This window comes from Mirounga angustirostris, unplaced genomic scaffold, assembly GCF_029215605.1.
Source record: "Mirounga angustirostris isolate CCGP_5_RB_7025 unplaced genomic scaffold, mMirAng1.0.hap1 SCAF_9, whole genome shotgun sequence".
NCBI classification, from domain to species: domain Eukaryota; kingdom Metazoa; phylum Chordata; class Mammalia; order Carnivora; family Phocidae; genus Mirounga; species Mirounga angustirostris.
Window position 1 is genome coordinate 7,318,230 of NW_026991717.1, and position 20,692 is coordinate 7,338,921.

Below are 20,692 nucleotides of genomic sequence, written 5' to 3' on the forward strand. Positions count from 1 at the left end.
GAGAGAATCCCGTCTCATACCCCTCTCCCTCCTCCCTTCGGGGTCCCTGGATCTCGGGCCATCTCGGGCGCTGGGACTGCTGAAGGCCCCGGCGCGTGCGCAGGAGACGTCACCATGGGGGAGCTCAGGCAGTCCTCCCACACCACTGGCGCTAACTTTAAATATGCCCGTTATCGGTGGGATTTCTACCACCAGAATACTCTAGAGGGAGAAGGCAAGCAGATCTCCATTTGGGGCCTGAAAGGAAACATCTGGGAGCAGGGAGGAGGCTGCCGGGTAAGCAACGGCTTGTGCGTACGTTTCCCCCTCTGCCTGAGGTCTCCCCTCCCCATTCACAGTCACGTCCTCACTTTGATTTTTTTTTAAAAGATTTTATTTATTAGATAGAGAGAGAGTGCATGAGCAGGGGGAGCGGCAGCAGAGGGAGAGGGAGAAGCAGGCTCCCTGCCGAGCAGGGAGCCCGACGCTGGGCTCGATCCCAGGACCCCGAGACCACAAGCCGAGTGGAAGGCAGACGCTCAAAAGACTGCGGCACCCAGGCGCCCTGCGCCCTCACTCTCGGAAGGCCACAGGGATCACTGCCCGCAACTCGGCAAGCCAAAGCTCACACGTTAGACAGGAGGCAGAGGCGCGTCTAGCTTGCAGAGCAGCGCTTCCTGGTTGCGGAGTCTGCACCGCAGCTGCCCTGGGGCTCCTCTTGAGTCCCTTCTGCACCCCGGTCTCCAGTCGAAGGGACAAGCGAGGCCGCCACGCAAGGGGGTCTCCAGCAAGCCCTGCTCTGGGGAGAGCTCGGACGGTGTGCCTTCTATGAGGTCCAGCTGGAGGTGGGACTTGCCAGGTTCAGCCACACGCTTCCTTTCGTCACAGCCTCCGAGCCTTCCTGGGGCGGCAGCCGTTGTGTGGGATGGGGGTGTTGTCTGTGATTGAGATCACTTCCACGCCGCCCATGGTCAGTCCCTTGATGGCAGACTGGAAGGAGCAGAAGGCACAGCAGAAATGCCATGGACCCAGCACGTCCACAGAGGGCTTGGAGATCGACGGGGTGGGGGCTCTGATCCCTACAATCCTGATTCTGTTCTCCCCCACAGACTCCCAACAAAACCCCTTCACCGCGTCCTCGCTGCTGTCCATTTCTCTAGGAGCACCTGCCACTTCCCACCTTGTGCTTTATGATCTGAAAACCAAGACTACCTGTAAATCCCAACCCACCTTAAGCATTACCTTTTTGTAGTGTCCTCTGCCTGGAATGTCCCCTCCCTCGTTGCACACCTGGCTAATGCCTTGCTCTTCTTGAAAAGTTAGTACAGATGTCACCTCTTTGGGGATATACCCAGTGGGCTCCCAGCATCCTGGGCACGAGTTTACCGCTACACCCACCAGTCTGTACTGGGGGACCCACTTGTGACAGTCCCCCACGGAGCACCTTCCTATGCCCAGTGCCTGGCACACAGCAAGTGCTCCATAAGGGTCTGATGAATTAAACTCGGTGACCTGGGCTTGCTTTTGAGAAGCTCAGTAGGTTAGAAGACCAGAAAGACACTCAAGCCATCCTGGAAATCCAGGAGAGGGTTTGTCTACTCTCCTGACTCTCACGAAGGAAGCACACACGCTGCAGAGCCTCCCGGCCACTTACCAAGCGCCCTGGGCCCAGGCCCTTCACCACCACTCGGACGTGGGTCACGCCCTTGCCCGCAGCTTTCTGGAGAGGAGGAGCAAGTGGTTAGCGCTCCGGGGAGAAGACACCCACATATGTAAACAGGCAGAAAACAGGGACGGCAGTAAAGGACAGATGGTCACGGTGCTAGGCAGACGCGGGCAGAGAGCACCGCACATGTCGGATTCTAGATTTACAGCCAACTGTGATCCCTGTTAACCCAGGGCAGCACTGCCACCTGATGGAGATTTCTGAACATGGCTCACATTTTTCTCAGTAAAGGCAGAATTTTAAGGCCTCACTTAAATAACCCACTTAAAAAGCGTTATTTTAAATCACTGAAAATTTTAAGTGTTATCATTTAAAATATTCTTTCTTGATTATAAACGCAGTTATTCATTATAGAAAGTCTGGAAAACACACAGAAGTCACTCAACCTACCACGCAGAAGCCACTATTAACACTGACATTTCAAGTGTATAAAATCTGTATTGTATTTTGATGATCATTAATACACAGCAAATAATATTTTGGGGCACCAAGCTTCATTTGAAGGCCAAGGTTTTCCTTCAGGAAATACTTCCTGTTGGGCAGAACGTGAACTCCGTAAGGCCGGCGCTATGGTAGACCGCGCACAGGCCGGAGCCCCGGACCAATGACTCAAAGCAAGCAGCACTCTGGATCTTAACTGGCTCTCAAAAACGCGGGCAATTCTGAGCGTCTTCTGAGCATTTAAGGTAATGAATGTAAAGGGTCTGGCGTATAGTAGATGGTCAATAAATATACTAACAGGAGCATACTGCCAATTGGCTTCTAGAAAGGTCCGCAACAGCTCACAATGAAATCGGTATCGCATGAGGGAAGGAGAGAGACAGACCTCTTCAGACTGCCGCCAGGGCTGGGGCATCGAACAAGAGCTGTGGGACACCACTGCTTCGAGGAGAATCCTCCTCACGGCGATCAGCCATGCGGAGGCCAGAGCACCACAGAAGGAGCCAGAAAGCACACTTACCACGGCGGCGGCTATCCCTGCTGTTTGTGCGGCGATGCCCGTGCCTTTCTTGGCGTTCCGGAAGCCCTCCGTGCCACAGGAAGTGCGCGCAAGGGGCTGGTGAGCGGCCGAGACCACCTGGATCTGTGTGCTGGGGAAGCAGGGAGGCACGCAGCACATTAACGACCGGTCAGGGAAGTAAGAGCACTGAAGCCAGGCCCCTGCAAGCCCACGTGCGAAGGAAAAGGGCGCTCAGCCACTTCCCCTCTGAGCTTCTCAGATGAATGCTTTTCGAACTCCTACAGCAGGTGTCAAGAAAGGTCAGAATCACCCCCTAAACCTCATCAAAAACGGACACGTCATATCATCTAAGGACTGCTCTGTATGGACTGCATGCTTGTGTCCCCCCAAAATTCATGTTGAAATCTTAACCCCAAACCTCATGGTATTTGGAGGGGGGGGGTCTCTGGGATGTGGGTAGGTCATCAGGGTGGAGGTGGAGCCCTCACAAATGGGGCCCCAGGGAGCTCCCTCGCCCCTTCCATCATGAGAGGACACAACGTGAAGCCGGCCACCTGAGACTCAGAGGAAGTCTCACCAGAAGCCCCCCACGCTGGCTCCCTGCTCCTGGACCTCCAGAACTGTGAGGAATCCACGTCCGTTGTTTAAGCCCCCCGTTTGTGGTATTTTGTTTTAGGAGTCTAAGACAAGCTGCAGAATCCGGGGTGGTTAAATGTCATCCAGAAGAAGTGTCTAAGATTTGATACCTTTGTCGGGCTTTTTTTCTAAGAAGTTACATGTTTCACATCAGGTAATTAAAAAAAAAAAAAAAGGCCTTTGTTAGGGAAAGTTTCAGATATACCCGAAAATGAACAGAAGAGTATATGAACACCCATGGACCCCATCGCCCAGCTTCAGGAATTAACTCCTATCCAATTTAGTCTTGTCTATAAACTCTGTTTCTACTCCCTTCTTCCTCCACAATGGGTTATTTTGAAGCAAATCCCAGACCATCATTTCATCAGTAAATATTTCAGTATATATTTCTAAAAGATAATGACTTAAAAAAATCCCATAAAACCATTATCATACCTAAAAAAGTGAGCAATATTCCCATATTGGATCATTTTAATGCTAATGACACTCTGTTCCACGATCACAAAACTTTTTTTAAGTGAAACTTTTCTAGTCATCTCTGACTTCAAGAAATATTTAGACATGCATTTCATTTCCCCGTGGCCAACATCACTGAATCTTCTGGTCTGAGGAGCTCCCTGAGGACTCCAGTCAAGAGGGAGGTGGAGGAGCCGTGCTGGGGGGGCCGGTGGGCGGGCCCGGGTCCGGACCGTCTGCTTGTTGGCCTGGCTACCACTGCCCTCTCCCCCTGGCAGGGCTCCCCGGGTTTTCCGTGCTGAACAGAAGCGCAGGAGAACTGCTTGTCCCTGACACAACTTCAGCAGAGGCGCTTACACAGAGAGCGCTAACCTATGTCCTTATTAGCCTGAGCAGGGGAGAAAAAGAAACCCAGCTGCTCTCACTTTGAGCTTGTCACATGAATGCTGGATGAATCCTCTGGCATCTCAGCTGTGCTCCACACGCCATCCCTGACCACCGACAGTCCCTGTACGGTTCTCTGAATCGCTTCCTGGGCAGGCTGTGACTAAGCAATGAGCCCATCTCCCAGAGGGGGCCGGCCTGCAAAGCTGTCCCTGAGGTCAGCAAGGTTTCTGTTGCCAACATGCACCTGGAAGGCCCCAACACTCATCTGGAAGTCACGCACTGAATCACGACTCTGCGTAGCCCAATGAGGTTGGAGGTCAGTGCACAGTGGCCCAAGGTGAATGCTTCAAAGGGACAATTCTTAACTCGCAGATTTACATTTTGGTTAGTCTGTCAGTAAATCATAGACTCTTAAACCACCTCTCTCATGTATATCTCACCCATCCTCTGTTCCCTAGTACCCAGTGACACTTAACACATGCACCCTAATAAACACTCTCTCCAACTTTTGAGCAGAACTAGGAAATACTAGTCTTGAGGCAGGCAGAGAAAGCTTAACACTAGGATCTGCCCAACCTAGTTCATGTTTTCATGAAATCTGAAGAAACTATAAAGACAGAGGTGGTTTCTCAAAACAGGAAGGAGGGGCGCCAGGGGACCCCTGCATCAACACTACTGTGCGGAACGCAGGCCCCTGGGCTTGCCCTCCCCCACGAAGGAGAAAGAAGCCCCCCCGACCCCCCACCGAGATCTGCCCAGGTGCTCCTTCCACTTACTTGTTGTAGGACGCTTTAATGTGTGCGATTGGGATCTCCTCGAATTTCTTTCCTGCCCACCTCAGAGGGCTCTCCTGTCCTGGAACTGGAGGGTAAATGCTGTAATTAAAGAAACACTTTAGGTAAATCCCAGGTTTTTTTGTTTTAAGTGAATGAAAACCAGCAGCGCTGCACCCCGGACCTGTTCCTGGGGTAGCTGCCCCCAGTCGGTCTGGTGTTGTAGCTGTACCCACGAACACTGGCCCGAGGTGGTCTTTTCTTGAGTGTCAACTCTGGACACACCTAGTGACTTTCCATTAGGAGAAAAAGAGCATTTAATCCACTCTCCCTACCTTCCTGTGTCCCTTCTAGTACATTCAGATCAGTATTTTCAACTCTCTACGGGACACTCTTTCTGCAACTAAAATAAATAAAGTCAAATCTCTATTTCTGGTTTCAGATGTATCTTGACTCTCTATTTTATAAAAAAGGACAAAATAATTTTAATAATACTTATAGTATCATTACTTTAAAAAAAAAAATCCAGCATCCCCCATGATAGAAGTCAGCAAGCCTTTTCTGTAAAGGGCCAGATAGTAAATACTTCAGGGTTTGCTGGCCACGGAGTCTCTGTTCAACTACTCAGCTTTGCCTCTTGAGTGCAAAAACAGCCACAGACAACAGTAAGTTAACGCGTGTAACTGTGTTTCAGTAAAACGGTATTTACAAAAAACCAGGCCCCTGGCCAGATTGGGGTAGCACCCAGTTTGCCAACCTCTAGCCTAGACCAGTAGCATTCCGTGCTGGCTGAATGGCAGAATTTCGTGAATCTGATGCTTAATCGCCACGCCTCACTTCTGGATGGGGCCCGAGAATCTATTCCTAAAATATCTCCAGTGAACCAGATGCGAACCCAGGGTTGAGAACACTGATCTAGACATTGTGTTGAGTTCAAGATCTTTCTCTATCTCGGTGTAATCTGTCCTCTGGCTACCTCTAGGTCAGTATTCTTTGTGTGCAGGTGGAGAAACTGAGATACAAATAGGAGAACAGGGTCAGCAAGGGAAGCCAGGTTTTGGGCCTAGGAGACCTGCCTCAATTCAAAGCCCAGTCTGCAACGCTGTCCTTCCTTTTATTCAAACATACAGTTGTCCTTCAACATTCCAGACGTGAGTAAGCCTGCTGTTGCATCCTGCCTACACGCACCAGACCTGTTTTATACCTCCTCATGCCTCCTGAAATTCAACGGACTACAGTTTAGAAAATACTATATTAGAGGAGAGCCATCCTGCTGCCAAGCCCCACCTGCTTTCCTAGAGATGTTTTTAAAAACAAAACAGAAAATAACGCAATGGTCTTCAAGAGTTACAAGTGTGTTCCTCCCTGCTAGGCCTGATCTGGAGATGATTCGGCCCCTCAGCAGGCTGCCAGCTTTTCAACCTACAAGCCAAGATGGAAAGTAGACGAGGCTCTGAGAGGACATCATCATTTCCCCAGGGATCATTTCCCCTACTGACTCGGCGGGGGGGGGGGGGGGGGGTCCAAAAACTAAGCCTACTAAAGTCTGACCATACTAGTATAATGCTTTCATATACAGCAAGGGTTCTGAACTCGGGAGGATTTGGAACTTGAACCATTTAATTAAAGGCACAGACAAGATCAGGCCTCTAAACCAACCAGGTCCAATGTACAAACGAAAGAGTGGTTCACCAGGGGGAGGCCCAGACAAAGGAAAGACAAAGCCCTCCGACATTGGTCTGCTGCCTCTTCATACCCATGCTCACAACCAGGAAAACGGAGGGGCCAGCACACACGGTGTCTCTTCAGAAGGGCTGAGGACTGAAAACAGCCTCTGCTCTCTCCCGCTGAAGGTCTGGGAGGGCTGACTTCCACCGCAAGCAGCTCAGGTATGGGAGGGAGGGCAACCACGCCAAACAGACCCTGACAGTGCGCCAGACGCTGGGACCTGGGCCGGGTCCGCTGTAGTTTCATCCCCAGATAAAGAAAGCCTGGCCTCACGGTCTGCAACCCACTTTCTAATTGTGGCTAGAGATGATTTTTTAAAAATGCAAATAAATGTAGAAAAATGCAGCGTTGATAGTCCTGGCTCACCACTCCTGTCATAATTATACGTACGGCTTCCGTAAGATCCTTCCAACTATATGGCTTCTGTTTCTTGACCTCCTTTTCTCCAATGATCCTGTGTCCTCTATCCTAGCCTGGCTACTTCCTCCTGTGGTCATACCTGGCCTTTGTCATTGCCATGTCTGCAACTTCATCATGACCTTGGTTTCAAGCAGCACTTCCAGGCACACCCATGCGACCCCCTCTCCAGGAACCCTTCCAAGCGCTCCGATTCTCCCACTGGTTCACTTTCCCTCACCACCCCCAGGCCTTCTCTTCTCTCCTGGCCTCCAGTAAGTTTCATGACCAATCATTATCATCGCTCCCTTGCATACCCCCTCAGTCCTCCGCCTCCTCTTACTTCATCGTACCTTCCTGGCAAACCCCAACTCTGGCTGAATCCATCTCTCCAGCCACTCTGAGCCTGGGCATGCCTCTGCACAGCTGGCTAGAGAAAAATCCACACCAATGTTGACTGGTCTCTACATAGCATGGTTTCTCAACTTCAGCACTATTGACATTTTGGGCAAGGTAATTCTTGGTGGTGAGGGGCTGGCCTGCGTGTTGCGGGGTGTTCAGCAGCATCCTTGGCCTCTACCCACTAGTTGTCTCTCCACTGTCCTGAGTTGTAACAACCCCAAATGCCTGCAGACCTTGCTGAAAGTCCTCTTGGAGGCCAAATTGCCCCAGCTGAAAACTACTGCTTTATTTTAATGACTTCTAACATCGAGTGGGCCCTCAGTACTGGATGCATGTCCCCAATTCAATTATCCTTCCACTCTCCTGGATGACTACTTTATACCTTCCTTTGTCTACTGAAGCCTCCACTTCCCTCCTGTCTCCTCACGGCCAGCTGATGACCTTCGTAGAGAAATACAAGCAATCAGAGTTTCTCCCAGCTTCCACTACCAAACATCTGTGCCCACAATCTTTGCCTTCTCTCCTCTTATGATGCTCCACTTGTCAAGGACATCACTCCAGCAATGTTTCCATCCCGTATCATTCCCATCAGCAAAACATGCTGTCATTTCCCCAACCTACAAACAAACAAAAACCTCTTTATCTCAAAGCCTCCCTGAGCTATTGCCCATTTCTCTACTCCCTCTCAAAGAACTGACTACACTTGACGTTTCTTTCTGTCTTCTATTCTCCTTGAACTCACTCCAATCAGACTTTAGCCCTATTATTCTGCCAAAAATGCTCTAGGCAAGGTCACCAACCAACTCACCATGTTAAATCCAATGAGCAGTTCTGTCATCAGCACAATGACTTATCATAACAACATCTGACACAGCTGATCTCTCCAGCCTTGAACTACATTAAAAAAAAAAAAAAAATCCCTCTAGGTTTTATTACTACCTCTCAGGAGTTTCCGTCTTTGTCTCTTTGGCTCTAGGGTTCAGTCCTTGGACCTCTTCTCCTCTTTATCTACCTTTACTCTCTTGATGATCTTGTACAGTCTTGTGGTTTTAAACATCATCGATATGATGAATCTTCCAAATATGTGTTTCTAGCCCCGATCAGTCCCCTGAAGCCCATTTCTAAAAGCCTACAGTGGATCTCCATTGGATGTTAATTTTAAGCAAAGCCGAACTCCTGCAGCCTTCCCCATCTCAAGAAAATGATGACTCCACCTTTCCAGCTGCTTAGGCCAAAAATTTTAGTGTTCCTTCCTTCCTCTCCTTTCCTCACACCTTACATGAACACATCCTGTTGGTCCCACTTTCTGTATGTCCTACCCCAAAAGCTGTCATCCTGGTCTAGGCCACCATTATTTCCTGCCTGGATTATTTCAAAAATCTTCTAACTGCTTAGAAGACGTCTCCCAGCTTCCATCCTTACTTCTCTACAGTTCAATATCGACACGGCAGCCAAAGGGACTCTTTAAAATGAAGCAACATCATTTCAACTCTCTATTCAAAATTCTCAGTGGCTTCCCATCTCACTCTGAGTCAAAGCTGAAGTCCTCACGAAGTCCTACAAGCCGGAACAGATGCACCCCGTGTATCTGCTGCACCACTCATCCCCTTCCCCCATCTCCTGTTTTACTCTTCACTCCTCCACACTGACCTTCTTGCTATTCCTCCCAAACACTAGACACACCCTCACCATCTGTCATACCCTCATGTTTTACGTGTTTTCTATTTACTGCCCCCTATCCACTAGAATTTAAGTTCTATGGGGGCAGGGTTTTTTGGGTGTTTGGTCACTGATGTGTCCCTAATGCCTTAAAACAGTGCCTGATGTTGTTGAATGACTCCAACAGGATCTTGGCTTAAGTTCCTTCAGGAGCTCCCCACTGTCTACAGTGGGAAGAGTGTGAAAGTCGCACTGTTACAGATAAGACCCTCAGCTTTCTGATTCCTTCTCTTGCTGGCCTCATCTGCCATCACACAGACACCTGAATATACCATGTGCTTTCATACTGCATGCCTTTACACAGAATACTAGCTTTGCCTAAAATCATCTCTTTCATGTTGTCCAGCTGAACTCTCATTCAGTTCAGTTCTTAGCTCCACATTATCTTCCTAGCAGTCTTGCCTGATTTCCTCAGGAGTGAGACACTCATTCCTTCATACTTCCAAGCAACCAGTTCTTACCTCCAGCACACTACTGACCAGATTATGCTGAAAATGCTTGCATGTCTGTTTTCCCCGGTACCCTGTGACCTACTCGTGGGGGAAGAATGTATTTGTATTCCCAGCACCCTAGCACAGTGCCTGGCACCAAACAGGTTTTCGGTAAACGTGTTAAATGGATGTGAATGCACATAGGGGTCGTGGCACTGATGGAGAGCAATGGGCCAGTCCCCAGGGCTGAGCACAAAATCCACCCTGCCCCAACTCAATAATCTACACCACAGCGTAGCGCCCCCTGCCCCCCAACTCCCATTTTGCATCCGAGGCCCAGGGAAGGTTGTTGGTCTGCCGTGATACCCCTCTCAGAGGGAAAAAGTGATATTTACTATACACCTCCGACATTCGCTCATTCATTCATCAAACTGTTCACAGAGCGCCCACTTTGTGCCAAGGCTCATCTCATTTGATCCTCGCAAACTCTCTCGGCATCCTTTCCATTTGTAGACGAGAAAGCTGGGGCTCAGGTACTAATTTGCATAAGGTCCCAAAGATGTCAAGTGGCAAAGTTGGGAATTCACTGGTTCTCGGTCTCTGGACGGCCGTGCCGGTGTCCCGACAGCTGGGCTTAAGTGGCCCTCACCTGAAGCTGCTGCGGCTCGAAGCCGGAGCCGCCGCCTTCTCCTCAACCTCCCGACTGGCCGCCGCGTCTTGCAGCTGCGGGGCGCCGGTGTGGATGGTGGAGGCCGGCGCCCCGGCCACGACCCTGCGGAGAAGGAAGGCTCGGTGAGGTCAGGCTTAAAGGCCACTGCAGTCCAGGCGGCTCAGGGACACAGGCAGGAGCGCAGTCGGGTGTGTGTGTGTGTGTGATCATTCTTACCTGGGCGTCGGTGGCCAAGCCCACGACCGCCAGAACCAAGACCCCGTCTTTCGTACCACCTGCATGACTTGGATTGACCCCCGTCAGCTTCCGTCCGCGGCGGCCGCGGAGCCCGGCGCAGCCGCAGCGGCCCGCACCACGAGCGCTTGTGGGGGAGGGCGTAGAAGGAAAGTCATCTCAGTCCTCTTCATAAGGCCCACTAAAGATTTTTATTCCCATTCAAATGCTCTACAATAACTATCGTTTCGAGTGGCAACCGGAAATTTCCTCCCTTTCCCCTAACCTTCTAACATGAGATCTTCGCCCACCCCTCCATATTGGAATGGTTCGTCCTAATTGTTCACCCGACAGGACTCCTTCCGTCTTGCCGCTCCCGCGCTGCCTTGTGGGAGCATGGGATTGGCCCAGGACCCCGCAGGGAGCCGCGGTACATTGTGGGAGGGTAGAAGAATGGCGGCGTCCATAAGGCGGACTCTGTTTGGGGGGGCGAAGGGCGGGCGGCGGTTCGAGGGGCTCTGGGCCGGTAGCCTGCGTTTTCGCAGCCTGGCCCTTGCGGCTGCACCCTCGAGCAGCGGGTCTCCATGGCGCCTTTTGGGCGCGGTGTGCCTGCAGCGGCCACCGCTGGTCTCGAAGCCGCTGACTCCATTGCAGGAAGAGATGGCGGCTCTACTACAACAGGTAGGATGGAGGTGCGGCTCGCGGCTTCGAGGTGCTGTTGGGGAACCAACAGAAGCACGTGGGCCACGGTTCGATCCCGACTCCGGCACCGGCCTGAGTGACCTTGGGCAAGTCACTTCACCTCTCTGAACTTCAGCGTACTCAACCTGAGCATCGGTGTCCACCTTACTGGGTTGGTTTGGTACATAGAAGGTGTTCAATAAGTTTGTTTTCATTGGCTGTCTTTGTTGTCACGTTAGGCAACTCTTTAGAGTTGCTTTTCTTTTTCATTGAACACACTAGGTATGCGGTGGTGACAAGACGACTTAGTTCCTCTCGTAGGTAGTCGATAATGTAGAGAGGAGAGAGTCTGTGATGTGGTGTTTTCGGAGACGGTAGTGGGCACATCTATTAGGTGACAGTGATAAAGTCTGTCTGTGTGAGTGGCAAGTGAGGAAACGGGCAAATATTCAGTGTAGTGGCTGTGAGGGGCTCAAATCCCAACAGGTAGTGATTGAAGGTTGCTGTTTCCTTAGAATCTGAGATGTTTTCTGTGTTGGCTGCTGAGAGCTCTAAACTTCACTTCGTACTTTTTACTTGGTTTATAAACTTATTCTGTAAATAGTTTATTATTTTATAGATAATCATTTATCACGTATTTTGTGTAGACACTGTGTTAAGTGTTAGAGATGAATAAGACAGACATGCCTCTGGTTCTCAGAGTGTTGTCTAGTGGAGGTGGGCCGGTCAATAACCAGATAATCATATGACTATATAACTGCAGAGCCTGCTAAGTGTTATAAAGGAAGACACAGGGTACTGTAAAAAGTTTTAACGGGGACATCTAATTTGATTTTATGGGGAGTGTCAAGGAATATCTCCCTAAGAAAGTGATATTTAAATTGAAATCTGAAGGATGAGTAGGAATCTCCTAAGAGACGAGCATGAGGGGAAACATTCTAGGAAAAAGGAACAAAATCTGTAAACTCCCTGAGGCAGGGAGGTCCATGGTGAGATCAAGGACTGACAGGACTGGAGTGTGGTTAAGTGGGCAGGCAGTGCCTGTCCCAGTCCTCTGTTCTTTGTAGCAGCTTGACCTCCAATCACATTCTAACATTTTAGCAAATGTAACTCAAGCCCAAAGTGCGGGTGACTTTTTTTCTTTTTTTAAAGATTTTATTTATTTGACAGAGAGAGACACAGTGAGAGAGGGAACACAAGCAGGGGGAGAGGGAGAAGCAGGCTTCCCGCCGAGCAGGGAGCCTGATGTGGGGCTCGATCCCAGGACCCTGGGATCATGACCCAAGCCGAAGGTAGATGCTTAACGACTGAGCCACCCAGGCGCCCCTTCTTTTTTTTTTTTTTCTGTGGTGTTTTGATTGTATGTCTGGTTATGCTGGGTGATAAACTTCTGAGTATGTCAAATGTGCTATAGCTCTGTTTTCTATTCTGCCTGTTTTTTGTTTTGTTTTGTTTTTTGTCCTTTAATTTTCCCAGATTGAGGTAGAGAGAAGTATGTATTCGGACCATGAGCTTCGTGCTTTGGATGAAGCCGAACGACTGGCAAAGAAGAAAGCTGACTTGTATGATGAAGAAGAAGGTGAACAGAATATATTGCTGGTGCAGGATATAGAAGATGTATGGGAGCAGAAATTTCTACAGTTCAAACCTGGAGCTCGCATAACAGGTTTGTGGTCTTTTCAGGCCAGCAAGAAAGAAGGAAAAGGGGGGTATTTCGGTTCCCAGACAGAGGACATTTGCTTAGCCCCTGCTTTGTATTTTAAGTAGCAAATGATTGCAAAACTTCTTTCAGGTGGAAGAAAAATAAATTCTTTTCCCTGTTCCTCATTTCCAGCCTAAGATAATTTTTAAAGGCCGATGTTAGTTTTGAGTGGGAGGTAAGGGTGTTGTGGTAACCTATTCTCTCTCAGTTAAAGTTCATGAATGTTATCTGAGTTTACCTCCGAGTTTGGGAGTGAGAGTGGGGGGAAATTAAGCCTTTCCCACTAGAGTTTCCTGTGTTTCATCTGAAATCTCTCCTAAAGCAGAGGATTGAGTTCTCTTACCTTTGTTTCACAGATGGAGACTGAAGAACAGAGAAAGTGGGGCCAAGTTAAGTCAGTAATAGTGTCAAAGCCAGTGAAGTAGTTGTGTTTGAAGTAGTGTGGGTATAGCTTCTTTTCCAACGGCTCAAAGTACCTTGCGTTGTGCTCTTCAAAGGAGAAGTTCAGCTTTTGGTTTTGTCTTCTTACACTGTAGTTTTCTTAAGATTGTGAGACTCTACCCTTAAAGAGTCTGAATTAGAGAGATAGGTCAGGGTCATAATTTGATTATAAGAGGGTAAAGGTTATAGCTCTACGTTAAAGGAAGACTAAAAACTCTCTTCTCCTTGGTTCTAGCAGATTACCGTCTTTTTGTCTTCTCTGATCCCCTTTTCTTCACAGAAGCCGATAAAAAGAATGACAGAACTTCACTGCACCGGAAGCTAGACAGGAACCTTGTTCTGTTGGTCAAGGAGAAGCTTGGAGACCAGGATGTTTGGATGCTTCCCCAGGCAGAGTGGCAGCCCGGGGAAACCCTCCGGGGAACAGCGGAGCGAACCCTGGCCGCACTCTCAGGTGAGTTCTCTGCCTCTATCTGAAGCTCACGAGACTCCCTTCACACTCAGCCGTGGGATTTGCAGACTGACTTGTGAGGATGGCTGGAAGGATTGGAAGTGTGTCGTTAATGGGAACTTTGAAATCTATAAAAATTTCACCTAGAAAGAATTTTAGATCAGGTGAGAGACTTTGTTCCACTGAGATTTTAAAACTTTCTTTTCTTTTCTTTCTTTCTTTATAATATAGCATGTTGGTCTTATTGATGGTAGAAGAAATAGTTCTTTCTTTTACTTGTAAAAAGTGTTTGCTTTCTTGAACTCCATATTTTTTTTCCATCCTTTGTGTGGGTTGAATTTTTTTCCTCCTAAAATCTACTTTTTCACTCGCTAAATAATAACATCCACCACAGTGGCTGCTTCTTCTGAAGGGAAAGCATGAGGTCTGACAACAGGATTTGATCTGGAAATTTTAGTCAATGGCTCCTTCATAAAGACTCTGCTTGGTCTTAGCTCCAAGCCTGGGGAGGTTGGTAAAACTGTCAGGTTGGCTGAGTAGATCCTCTTGTTTGGCCTTTACCTCCTCTGCAGAACTCAAGAGTTTGGTTATAGGTCCTTCCTCCTCTCGTGCCTCTCTTTGAGCAGGTCGGTGTTGCGTAAGGGTGCATCTTTGTGGTTTCCTCATTCAGCAAATTTAACAACTGCTCTTGTACCTGAAAAATGGAGAGCTTCAATTTCTGCTCAGTAAACCTTGTTGTCTCCCCAGCAAAGTACAGAATGTTCATTTCCAGGTTTCCACAGTTTGGCATATTCCACAGGAATAGATAATTCTAGTACCTTCTCGGGTTTAATTGGCCCACATCTTCCCTTGAGCCCACGATTGTAAGATTTTATTGTCGTGGGTAGCCATCGTGGGTCCTACTCACCTTCTCTTTAGTGCCATTTCTGTCTCTGTTTGGAACACTAGTGGAACAGTTCAGACAGGATTCCAGTCATCCGTATTTACAGTAAAATGTTTTTCAGTTTTTACACCACTGAAAGCTTCATTATTTATTGTTCATAAAAATGATCATGATTTGCTGTTTGGCTTTATCTTTTCCCATGTTTTTGATTAATTTAATATATGGATTATTTGAGGAAGTGGATTTTATTTCACCTCTTCATAGGATGGATCTTTTCCTGATCTGCTCTGCATAGAGTTAATCCTTTTTTTTTTTTTAAGCAACATCATTGTGCTGAGAACTTAAAAGACATGAAGTGTGTTTAGTTCTTTCATATCTGGAATATAGCCTTTCACTCATGATTCTCTCGTTAGCCCATACTTCAGATCCTGAAGAAGTACTTGGTCTCTCAGAATGTCTCTGTCTAGGTAATCCACTGCCTTCTAAAATTGACTTTGAATTTTGAGTGTCTCTTTGAAAATGAGGACATTTTTCATTTTTTGGCAGTCTGGTGTCATTTTGAGGAAGATTTCTTGGTGACTCAGTATTTGACAATCTGTTATCCCTGATAAAGCTGTTTCTGCTGTGATTTAGGTTCTGCCCCAGGGCCCAGCACAGGGGCCGCCACCTGGAAAGTGCCTAGAGGCTTATTTGCTTATCTTAAAATGGTTGGCTTGAGGGGCACGCATTCAATTCAACACACATCTGCTAAAATACCCTCTGGGGATGCGGGCTGGCAGGCACCATCCCTGTGCTCTCCCTGTCCCTTGCCGAGATTTAAAAATTTAGTGTGTACTTTCAAAATTGACAACCCTGCCACTCTCAGCCTGCACCTCTTCTTATCCTTGCAGCCGTGCTTACTGGCCTGACAATACATTTACCCAACTAGAAACCTCGGAGTTATCTTTGACCTCATTGTGACGTCCCGAAGTTCTCGAGTCCTGCCTGGTCTGTTCTCAGTATTTCTTTCTTTATTCCCACAGTGGTAGCTGTCACCCTTTTTGCTTCTCACCAGATCATGTTTTCTCATCCGTGGCACTGTTGACATTTGGGGCCAGGGTTCTTTGTGGGGGCTGTTCTGAGCATTATAGGATGGTTGACAGCATCTCTGGCCTCTACCCACTAGATGCTGGTAGTGCTAGCCCATTCCCACTCCCCCTAGTGTAACAACCAAAAATGTCCCTAGACATTGCCAGACACTGCCTGGGGAGTGGAGTCACAGTGATTGAGAACCATGGCACTGGACCTCTGAAGTGGATGCTAAATAAGTTCCCCTTTGCTTTCATGTCATGCCCCTCAGTGCTTCCAGAATGACCTTTCAAACACTATTCTGCCTAGAAGGTTTCCCATAAAAGCTCAGACTTTCAAGCATGACCTACAAATACATTTGCTCTGGTCCTGAGCTTGCCAGTCTTCCATCTGACCACATATTGATGTATAGTCTGAGTTCCAACCTCGCAGACCTTCTTCATCCCTCCAGTAATGTGGTCATTCATGCATCTCTTCTGTGGCATCCTGGCCTCTGACTGGAACAGTTTACTCCTCCTTGGTCTGACTACTCAGTTTTGAAGACTAAGCTTGTACATTTTACCTTCTGTGATGGGACCTTCTCCAGGCCTCCATGTAGACAGAGCTACTCCTCCCTCTAGGTTCCCGTAACCTTTATGCAGCGAACATTTACTCCGAGCCTCCCGTTTGCTGGACACTGTCCAGGCAGTGGGGTCACCGTGAGGAACAGGACACTACCCCTGTTCTGTGGGAGCTTACATTCTAGTGGAGAACACGCTGTTTCACTTACTCCATTGCCTGTAATCTGTGTATTGACACATTTCTCCCCCCCAGCTAGAATTCTGACTCCCTTAAAGGTACGGGCAGTATCATGCCTGTCATCCCAGCTCTCAGCCTAGCTCGCAGTAGATGCCCGCTGAGTGTTTATTAAGCATGTAGATTTGGCAGTATCGACAGCGCTCTACTGGCCCTTTGTCACCAGCACCTGCTAACGAAGCAGCAGCACGGAGTGCCCCCTTGCTCCTTCCCCACGAGGGCCCCGTGTGGCCTGCAAGAGCGGGAGCGAGACAGAATGGAGTGGGTGGGGATCTTCGCGGTTCTCCCACGGCCTCAGCTGTCCCTGAGGAGGTGGCATGTGGGTTTCTCACCGGGATCACTGTTCAGATGCTCAGCTTCCCTCACACATACATGATGGATGCTCTGCTCTCCCTCCCGTGTGCCACGTGGAAAGGGCTTCCGCCTCGGAACTCACTGTCCTTGTAACGTTCCTGCTGTAATAAATAGGCATGAGAGACCTACGAATGACATACCACTGTTAAACAGGTGCGTAACGAAGAAAACATGTTGATTTATTGCAGTTATTAAAATGGCAAATAATAGAAAATAATTAAAATGGCCAAGAAAAGCTCAAAAAATGTAAAAATGTGTGTGTGTATGTGTATATATATACATACATGTAAAAGAGTCCCATTTATTTCCTCCCCGTTGGCACCTCACTCCCAAGTCCTGCAAGATGGAATTCCTCGAGGTGGAATTAATGGTCAAGGATGAACACATTGAAGTTTTCCACGGGTACTGTCCAGTTGTCCTGCAGAATGTACATACCCGTTTGTCTAGACCACACCGACACATGGACTTGTCTCTTTAATTTTTGCCTGTCTAGTTAGTACAAAATGATCTCTTTTGGATTAGCATTTTCCTGATTGTTAGTGAGATTGACCATATTTTCATGTGTTTACTGGCTACTTGCATTTCTTTGTGATTTTTTACCCAGTTTATAATGAACTATTTTTTCTTCTTGATTTGACTATATTTTTTAACTTTTTTTTCCAGATTATAGAAAAATAAGTATATATTCAGTGAAATAAGGAGAAAATTCAGGAAAGTATAAAGTATAAAGCCAGTGTAATTCCACCACTCACAGATACCCCCTATTGGCATTTTGTGTTGTAGGTGAGCTCACATCATATATCACTTCCTCTTCTGAGGCCAATAGTGGGTTTTTTTGTCTTTTGTTTTTTTACTATTGAGAGAAGCAATTCGTTATATATGGTGAAAAGAAAATTATCAAAACAGTGTGTAGTAAATGTAATACAGGGTGAGAAGTAATTTTCTTGTTTCAGAGACATCCCCTGTTAACAGTTTTTGGTGTATCCTTTTATTTTTTATTTATTTAATTTTTTTGGTATATCCTTTTAGAAATTGCAAGTACATACATACTTCATCTGATTTTTCTCCCCCACATAGTAGGAGCATGGTTATATACCTTCATTTCTCTTCTATGCAGCTTTTAAGCATCTTTGTCTATCAGCATGTGAAGCCATACCTTAACGCTTTCTAACCCCAGCATACGATTTCATAATACACGTGTACTGCATTCACTTCACCAGTCTGTTGCTTTTACAAGTAAGCTGTAATGAGCGTCCTTGTGTAGTCACCTTTGTGCATGCGGGCAGAGAAATGTATCTGGGAGGATCAAGTTCTAGAAGCAGAGTCACTGGATGAAAGGGTATGCATAATTAAAATTGGTAACTTTTTTTTAAAGGATTTTTTTTTAAGATTTTATTTATTTATTTATTTGAGAGAGAGAATGAGAGAGCTCATGAGAGTGGGGGAGGGTCAGAGGGAGAAGCAGACACTCCGCTGAGCAGGGAGCCCGATGCGGGACTCGATCCCGGGTCTCGAGGATCATGACCTGAGCTGAAGGCAGTCGCTTAACCAACTGAGACCCAGGCGCCCTAAAATTGGTAACTCTTGCCAAAGATAGTGGTTCACACTAATTTCTCCCCCTCCCGATGGTGTGAGAGTGCCCATTTTTCTCTTGTCCTTGACAGGTAGTGGATAGCTCCCAAGTGTTGGGACTTCAGTAATGACATGTTGTTGTTTGAATTTATATTTCTTTAGTTGTTAATAAGATTGAGCACCTTTTAATGAGTTTATAGGTCAGTGGTATTTATTTTTCTCTGAACTCCTTGTTCATATGCTTAATTCACTCTTCTTGTAGATTTGTTGGCTTTTTCCTCGGTACTTCTTACACCTGAAGACACCCTTCCTTTGTGGAGTGTGTTGAAAATATTTTTCTTAGTGTGCCATTTTGCCTTTGACTCTTATGCTTCGTTTTTCCTTGTAAAAAGATTTAGTTTTATGTAAATAGTTTTTTCTTTTTTTCTTTTTTTTTTTTTAAATTTTATTTATTTGACATAGAGAGAGAGAGACAGCGAGAGAGGGAACACAAGCAGGGGGAGTGGGAGGGGGAGAAGCAGGCTTCCGGCCGAGCAGGGAGCCCGATGCGGGGCTTGATCCCAGGACCCTGGGATCATGACCTGAGCCGAAGGCAGACGCTTAACAACTGAGCCACCCAGGCGCCCCAGTAGTTTTTTCTTTTATGGATTTTTAAAATTTTGTGTCTTGGTGAGGGCTTTCCCTCTCAAAAATTATACGGAAAGTGTCCCACATTTTTTTTCTAGTACTCTTTCGGGTTTTTTTTTTCCTTTAATGAAAAATTTGAAAATACAGAAAAATTCAGAAAAGATTAAACATCCATGAAACCACCATCCAGAATACACAGTCTTTTTACAAAAGTGAAATTTCTGTTGTTAAATCTTTGATCCGTGTGGTATCATTTTTGATGTGAGGACTGAGGTTGGTGGAATCCAGCTTTATTTTTCCTGTTTAGCTAGCTGGCTCTCCAAATGCTGTCATTCATCTGTCCTTTCCCCTTTTCCTTTGGAATGGCTCGGTTGCTGTTAACCCTTTGTTATAGATCTAGATAATATCCAGCCATCTGTCTTTGTCTTTTAACTTTGGTTACAATGTTTTCACCCCACAGAAGTCAAATTGGGTCCTTTTTATGCTTTTCAAATGACACTCCCTTTGAAAGGCTAATGAGCTTTGCTTTACAGATACTAAGTGTCTTGGTCCTTCATCAGCAGACGGTGGCTGAGCAGAGTCTAGAAGCTTGGTGCTCTGATTCCAGGTAGTGGTCTCTGAATGGCATCGCTGACTTCAGTCTTGAGAGCAGTAGCTTGGCACATGGGATGGACCCAGTGAATCTAGAGCCCGTGAGCCCATGGATGGAGAGGGGGACAGGCTCTTCAGGAATGACCCTCATCCTCACTCTCAGGGATTGCTTTACCTCGCGCTGGAAATGGCTCTCACAGAGACCCCGTGATTTGAGGAGCCAGAGTAAACAGGTGGGTGCATCCTCATCTCCCAAATGTTCCCCTCTTCCCTTCAGAAAACAACCTGGAAGCCAAGTTCCTGGGAAATGCCCCCTGTGGCCACTACAAGTTCAAGTTCCCTCAAGCTATGCGGACAGAGAGTAGCCTCGGGGCCAAAGTATTCTTCTTCAAAGCACTGCTATTAACTGGAGACTTCTCCCAGACCGGGAAGAAGGGCCATCATGTCTGGGTCTGTAAGGAGGAGCTGGGTGACTATTTGAAACCGAAGTACCTGGCCCAGGTTAGGAGATTTCTCTTGGACCTCTGATGGGCGGGGCCGCCAGTGGACAATACTCGACCAGGCCTGTGGTCGGGACCTCGAGGACGTTATGTGCTTGTCCCGTCTTTGCAGGGAACAGCACGCAGCCAACTAAATTCAGAGAAATAAACAAGTTTATCACCTTGTGGGTCTCGGCTGATTTTGTCCTTTGAGGACGACTGGCTTTTCACTGTGTAGAGAGAGCCGTCTCTTAGGGTGATTTCCCTTGTTTCCAGGCTGAGAGTTGAGTCTTGCATTACTTCATAGTGAATCAGTTAGCTTCCTGGACCCAGAAAGAGAGAACTGAAGGAAATGAATTGACCTTCTAAAAACCCCGAGTTCTGTGAAAGCTTCTAGGCTCATGCAAAGAAACTAGTTCTATGCAGTTCCTTAGCCATTAGCCATTTTGTGTTTTCCTCACTTTGTATTTGATATGAAAGTGTATTTGCCTAGCCTAGGAAAATTTCTTCCTTTTTTCCTTCTTTTTCCTTTTTTTTTAGATTTTATTTTTATGAGAGAGAGAAAGAGAGA

The 20,692-nt window shown here is 47.3% G+C and overlaps 2 protein-coding genes and 1 pseudogene across 2 annotated transcripts; 1 reads left to right on the plus strand and 2 right to left on the minus strand.

Annotated features, from left to right (window-relative positions):
• Positions 1-350: 350 nt before the first annotated feature.
• MRPS11 (mitochondrial ribosomal protein S11) lies at positions 351-10,752 on the minus strand. Its single transcript, XM_045899436.3, has 6 exons — positions 10,481-10,752; positions 10,244-10,366; positions 4,922-5,020; positions 2,667-2,796; positions 1,634-1,699; positions 351-969 (listed from the first exon to the last, which is right to left on the minus strand). Exons 1-6 carry the CDS (start codon positions 10,543-10,545, stop codon positions 862-864), a joined length of 591 nt encoding a protein of 196 aa, XP_045755392.1. The 5' UTR covers positions 10,546-10,752; the 3' UTR covers positions 351-861.
• A 160-nt stretch (positions 10,753-10,912) lies between these two features.
• On the plus strand, positions 10,913-20,305 carry MRPL46 (mitochondrial ribosomal protein L46). Its single transcript, XM_045899435.3, has 4 exons — positions 10,913-11,158; positions 12,635-12,824; positions 13,582-13,755; positions 19,920-20,305. The coding sequence occupies exons 1-4, from the start codon at positions 10,931-10,933 to the stop codon at positions 20,168-20,170; spliced, it is 843 nt and encodes a 280-aa protein (XP_045755391.2). The 5' UTR covers positions 10,913-10,930; the 3' UTR covers positions 20,171-20,305.
• On the minus strand, positions 14,243-16,188 carry LOC135361496 (tudor domain-containing protein 3-like; annotated as a pseudogene).
• Positions 20,306-20,692: the final 387 nt, after the last annotated feature.

What these genes read in the sequence shown, in the direction of transcription:
- MRPS11 (XM_045899436.3), bottom strand. Translation starts at nt 10,545, where the DNA reads ATGCAGGTGGTACGAAAGACGGGGTCTTGGTTCTGGCGGTCGTGGGCT. An exon ending in CAGGGATAGCCGCCGCCGTG is followed by an intron (nt 1,700 to 2,666) that starts GTAAGTGTGCTT and finishes CCTCCTCTCCAG; the next exon opens with AAAGCTGCGGGCAAGGGCGT. An exon ending in GCCTGGGCCCAGGGCGCTTG is followed by an intron (nt 970 to 1,633) that starts GTAAGTGGCCGG and finishes TGCTCCTTCCAG; the next exon opens with TCTGCCATCAAGGGACTGAC.
- MRPL46 (XM_045899435.3), top strand. Translation starts at nt 10,931, where the DNA reads ATGGCGGCGTCCATAAGGCGGACTCTGTTTGGGGGGGCGAAGGGCGGG. An exon ending in TGGCGGCTCTACTACAACAG is followed by an intron (nt 11,159 to 12,634) that starts GTAGGATGGAGG and finishes TAATTTTCCCAG; the next exon opens with ATTGAGGTAGAGAGAAGTAT. An exon ending in ACCTGGAGCTCGCATAACAG is followed by an intron (nt 12,825 to 13,581) that starts GTTTGTGGTCTT and finishes TTTTCTTCACAG; the next exon opens with AAGCCGATAAAAAGAATGAC.